Source organism: Oncorhynchus keta, chromosome 4 (genome assembly GCF_023373465.1).
Source record: "Oncorhynchus keta strain PuntledgeMale-10-30-2019 chromosome 4, Oket_V2, whole genome shotgun sequence".
NCBI lineage: Eukaryota > Metazoa > Chordata > Actinopteri > Salmoniformes > Salmonidae > Oncorhynchus > Oncorhynchus keta.
The window spans coordinates 10,961,701-10,967,537 of record NC_068424.1 but is presented as its reverse complement, the minus strand read 5'-3'; the positions used below and the strand labels follow the sequence as shown (position 1 = coordinate 10,967,537).

General features: G+C 44.1%; 1 protein-coding gene across 1 annotated transcript; it reads left to right on the top strand.

The window, feature by feature from the left end:
• Positions 1 to 2,116: 2,116 nt before the first annotated feature.
• On the top strand, positions 2,117 to 5,605 carry LOC118374277 (cerebellin-2-like). The gene is made up of 4 exons (XM_035760660.1): positions 2,117 to 2,471; positions 2,868 to 3,387; positions 4,131 to 4,250; positions 4,494 to 5,605. The coding sequence occupies exons 2-4, from the start codon at positions 3,094 to 3,096 to the stop codon at positions 4,689 to 4,691; spliced, it is 612 nt and encodes a 203-aa protein (XP_035616553.1). The 5' UTR covers positions 2,117 to 2,471; positions 2,868 to 3,093; the 3' UTR covers positions 4,692 to 5,605.
• Positions 5,606 to 5,837: the final 232 nt, after the last annotated feature.

The following is a 5,837-nucleotide window of genomic DNA, read 5'->3' as shown; positions in this document are numbered from 1 at the left end:
TCAAGGGCCAACGCTCTAACCACTAGGCTACATGTAGCACCATCAACACTTTGGATTCCCTCACCTCAAGGGCCAAGGGTTTACCCACTAGGCTACATGTAGCACCATCAACACTTTGGATTCCCTCACCTCAAGGGCCAACGCTCTAACCACTAGGCTACATGTAGCACCATCAACACTTTGGATTCCCTCACCTCAAGGGCCAACGCTCTAACCACTAGGCTACATGTAGCACCATCAACACTTTGGATTCCCTCACCCCAAGGGCCAAGGCTTTACCCACTAGGCTACATGTAGCACCATCAACACTTTGGATTCCCTCACCTCAAGGGCCAAGGGTTTACCCACTAGGCTACATGTAGCACCATCAACACTTTGGATTCCCTCACCTCAATGGCCAAGGGTTTACCCACTAGGCTACATGTAGCACCATCAACACTTTGGATTCCCTCACCTCAAGGGCCAACGCTCTAACCACTAGGCTACATGTAGCACCATCAACACTTTGGATTCCCTCACCTCAAGGGCCAACGCTCTAACCACTAGGCTACATGTAGCACCATCAACACTTTGGATTCCCTCACCTCAAGGGCCAAGGGTTTAACCACTAGGCTACATGTAGCACCATCAACACTTTGGATTCCCTCACCTCAAGGGCCAAGGGTTTACCCACTAGGCTACATGTAGCACCATCAACACTTTGGATTCCCTCACCTCAATGGCCAAGGGTTTACCCACTAGGCTACATGTAGCACCATCAACACTTTGGATTCCCTCACCTCAAGGGCCAAGGGTTTACCCACTAGGCTACATGTAGCACCATCAACACTTTGGATTCCCTCACCTCAAGGGCCAAGGGTTTACCCACTAGGCTACATGTAGCACCATCAACACTTTGGATTCCCTCACCTCAAGGGCCAAGGGTTTACCCACTAGGCTACATGTAGCACCATCAACACTTTGGATTCCCTCACCTCAAGGGCCAAGGGTTTACCCACTAGGCTACATGTAGCACCATCAACACTTTGGATTCCCTCACCTCAAGGGCCAAGGGTTTACCCACTAGGCTACATGTAGCACCATCAACACTTTGGATTCCCTCACCTCAAGGGCCAAGGGTTTACCCACTAGGCTACATGTAGCACCATCAACACTTTGGATTCCCTCACCTCAAGGGCCAAGGGTTTACCCACTAGGCTACATGTAGCACCATCAACACTTTGGATTCCCTCACCTCAAGGGCCAAGGGTTTACCCACTAGGCTACATGTAGCACCATCAACACTTTGGATTCCCTCACCCCAAGGGCCAAGGGTTTACCCACCGTGATCCTAACCACGTGACAGGAGGCAGGAAAAACTCTGCTCCCTATATACAATGTATTACAATGTATTATATTATATTATATTATTATTATTATATTATTATTATTATTATTATTATATTATTATTATATGACGTGTTGGCCGTTATTGTAAATACGAAATAGTTCTTAACTGACTTGCCTAGTTAAATAAAGGTTAAATAAAAATAAAATAATTATTATTCATTAACCGTTTTAAGACAAATTAATTAACTGAAATCACATGTTGCTTCGCTGTACATGTTTTATACAAGACACACAAATGGAACTGAATCCCGACCAATCGTCCATCCAGGAAATATTATCTATAATATCAGATAGACATAATATCAATATTCATGGATACCCTGTTTATGAATTGGAAGATCGCAAATCAATATAGACTCATGTAATTTCCCCACTGCTATAGCTAATGACAGCGTAGTGGTAATGAGAGACTGCAAGTTGCTGTTCAATTTTAACCTTCTGTATCAGAAACACAAGCATTGTAAATCAAAACAGGATAGCATGGCAGTTTGACAATTCTCCTCGTTAGTCAAAGACACGTTCACCATGCACCTGTGGTGAGAAAAAAAAAGACCAGCGGACAGTATCGCCTTTCTACCATTTGGTGTCGCACAAGTATTTCGCTGCGGCTCCTGTAAAACTGCCATATTTGAGCTCAAATTAGTGACATCATGCATAACCAATTATAGGAATAGCGCAAAAAGCAATGATATCCTCTTGTCTTACCCTTTCATCTCTGATTAATCAGCGCGCGACAAGACAGGGGGAAATAAATTGAGGCTGCACAGTGGGAGTCAGCCGTGAACTCTGCTGTCCCGTGAGGTCCGGTGATGTATGATCTCACAACATTCAACTGGTTATGTAAACAAACTCATTAATCCAGAAGTGTGCTTATTATACTGGCCTACTAGTGAGTGGAGGGTCATTGTACGCGGTGCTGTCGACATTCTACTGTACTTGAATATAAAGGATGGGCGTGAGTCGCCCTCGAAAGGGAAGCGAGGGGGGATCCATTTTCAGCATAGAAGGCGAGCTCACTGCTCAGTTCACTCTGCGCGCTGCTTCCTATGCGGAGTGAGAGAGAGGCGCTATGGATACTACAGGTAACGTCAAGGCGCCTTTTCAGGGAAACAGATGGCTATGGTGTTTGGTGCTTGTATTAGAAAAGAGTAGGCTAGTATAAGAGTAGCCAAATTAAACTTGAGAGGAAGACATATATAATGTATTGTTTTTAGGATTTCCAAATTCCACAATTTTTTAACGTGCATGGGAACTGATAATTCTGACTAATATTAATTAATATGAATGATATAGCCTAAATTAAATACCATATAGTTGACGCACCTACAAAATACCTTCTTTGCGTATTACGCATGAGTTGTATCTAGTTCTAGGAGGATCCCAGTGAATATGTTTTAGCACTCAGTGTAGTAGTCTGTCTTTTAAACACCTAATGGTCTCTGTCATAAATCCGTTGTTATTTGTCTCTTAATCACCAGGAAACACCACACCAGCTGTCTGAAGACCAGCCAAATATCAACTGAAACGCACAGGAGGGAGGGGAGTGAGAGAAACATAGGTTGTGTGTGTGTGTTAAAGTGTGCATGTTAGAGAGAGCGAGAGAGAGGACTAAGGTTGGACCAGGTGATCACGTCCTATCAAACCTCCAAGGAGCTGCCGGTCAGGATCAGTGTTTACAGGAAGGATCAGAGTTCCAACCAGAACATGGTGGTGCCAGCCCGCTGCCCGGGACCCTGTGCCATGCTGGCGCTCAGCCTTCTCATGGGATACGGCGTGGTGCGCTGCGTCGCCGGTCAGAACGACACGGAGCCCATCGTACTGGAGGGGAAGTGTCTGGTGGTCTGCGACTCCAACCCGTCCTCGGACGGCGGGGTGACTTCATCGCTCGGGATATCCGTCCGGTCGGCTGGCGCCAAGGTAGCTTTCTCCGCGGTGCGCGGGACGAATCACGAGCCCTCCGACATGAGCAACACGTCCATGACCATCTACTTTGACCAGGTCAGCCGTCCCCGGAATTTGCGCATGCAAATCTTGTCCCTATCTGGATAGATAATTAATGTGGCGATTAAGAACAAGTTGTTTAATATATATTTTTCGGGAGCTGCTACAACATGATTGTATTCCTGTAAAAGGTTATGATAACTTGTCGTGGTTTGGAGACGCGCACATTTCCCTTGAGTCTCTTTAATGAAATAACTTGAGAGCAGTTCTGGGGACCAGCACATGATAATGGGAACATTGTGATCGCGTAATTTGCCCCATATTGCCTATTCATAAAAGCTGCAGCTCGTTGCAAGTTGATTTGAAAAGACGTCAGCTGTTGTATCTAGTCCCTTCTATCTATGCTGTAGGTTTTAGGGACGCAGACACTGCGGTGTTTACTATAGATGTGACTGCTGCTGTAAATGCTCCAAACATCAAGTGGAGTATTGTTTTGCGCCCCGCTGGTGAGCTGGGATACTATGGACAGTATTATGTTAATTACCCCCCCCCCCCTCCCCCATTATCTTACATCTGCGTTGATCGTCTTCAATTAGAAACATATATTGTCCAACTGTAAAACAGTGAGCTGTTGGCAAACAGCGTTGGCCAATTGATTGTGCGTTGCGCCTTAAGGTCACCACATGCAAAGTGTAAGTGGCTTGATAATTTGGCTAGTTTAACCCTTGCCGCGTCTCAGTATGTTACTCTTTGACTCTGGGTGCTGATTGTGCGTCATGTTGACGCACTTTGTGTTTCAGGCTTTAGTGAACATCGGCAACCATTTCGATCTGAAAGCGAGTGTCTTCCAGGCGCCAAGGAGGGGCATATACAGCTTCGGGTTTCATGTGGTCAAGGTCTACAACAGACAGACCATACAGGTAAGACACATTGTCCACATTTGCTTCACTGTGATCTCTATTCAAAGTTTTCTGATTGTAGTTTTCTGATTGTAGTTTTCTGATTGTAGTTTTCTGATTGTAGGCCTAATTAGTCTACTTTAGTGTGTTGTTGTATGTTGTGGAGCAGCCTACCCAAATGGGTACATTATTTGGTGCGTAAACAGAGTAGGCCTACGATGTAACAGATCTGAATTATGATCTGTGCTGTTTCCGTTACCCCAGGTCAACCTGATGCAGAACGACTACCCGATCATATCAGCTTTCGCCGGTGACCAGGACGTCACTCGGGAGGCGGCCAGCAACGGCGTTCTTCTGCAGTTGGAGCGCGAGGACCGGGTGTATCTGAAGCTGGAACGGGGCACGCTCATGGGCGGATGGAAATATTCCACGTTCTCAGGCTTCCTTGTCTTTCCACTATAATTTAATATGTGATCACGGAAATCGCAAACGTGACTCCTCCATGGTTGAGGAACGATTAAAAAAACAACATATTTGCTCTTTTATTTGAAGTGAACTGTCAGAGGAAGAAGACAGATTCGTATGTGTACACACTACACACTTTACAGTATCTATTTCATTCAAACATTAACGTTTCCATGGAGTTCGTACATCCAAATCCATCGACTAAAACCCTATCTGGAAGGATAATCGAATCGATCTACCCGTGATGTATAGGCCTACCACTTGTCGATTATTTGGATTTTATCGCTTGGGAGTCAACTAACTTTTGTCAACAGACTGTCAAGTCAGTCTACCTCTGTGTACCCTGACTGCTGAACAGATGAGAATAATATTATATAAATAGAAAAGCTTAAAACTTCCCGAACTAACGTGTATTTACCAATGCTCTCTCTATTTTGTGTTTGTGTAGCCTTAAATAATAATGTTTCCGTCAAGTGAGGTGTATGGAATTCTTATGGACGTCCAGGAGAAGAAGAGTGCTTTCACGCCGAAGCCTTTTTTTATTTTTTTGTTGCAGGAATGGAAGAATGTGTTTGTTTTTTGTGCTTTTCATGGTGTTCCGTTTGGATGCTGGACATGTTGAAAAGAAGGCAAATATAGGCTGCCTAACTATCCAGAGATGATATAAAAGATTTTTAAAAAAGCGACATATTTCAGCCAATGGACACGTCTATAGAAACTATTTTACAAAAAAAATATTTATCTAATTTATAAAGTACATATTCACATTATGGTGTGTTCTACATTTCGGATCTGCGTAGCTTCAACTGATATTGTGTCCAGTGACGTTGCTCACAAATGTACATTGTGAAAAATAACAACAGTAAAATCCCAATTATATGATGTCCCGCCTAATAAATAATATTGCATTGTATACGCGTATGTATTCACTTTTATTATATAGGCTACCAGTTTAGGCTTGCAAATGACATGCAAGATCGAAAAGGCATCAGGAAAGTAATCGTTATTAGAATCGGTCATTAATAAAGTAATGTACTGCACACGGCCTCAGACCTGTAGCGCACTATTGACTGACGCTGTCCATGGTGCTGATCGAGCAGGCGCTTGAACAGAATGCAATGTTACACTTCACAGAGCACTGGA

What these genes read in the sequence shown, in the direction of transcription:
- LOC118374277 (XM_035760660.1), top strand. Translation starts at nt 3,094, where the DNA reads ATGGTGGTGCCAGCCCGCTGCCCGGGACCCTGTGCCATGCTGGCGCTC. An exon ending in TGACCATCTACTTTGACCAG is followed by an intron (nt 3,388 to 4,130) that starts GTCAGCCGTCCC and finishes TTTGTGTTTCAG; the next exon opens with GCTTTAGTGAACATCGGCAA. An exon ending in ACAACAGACAGACCATACAG is followed by an intron (nt 4,251 to 4,493) that starts GTAAGACACATT and finishes CCGTTACCCCAG; the next exon opens with GTCAACCTGATGCAGAACGA.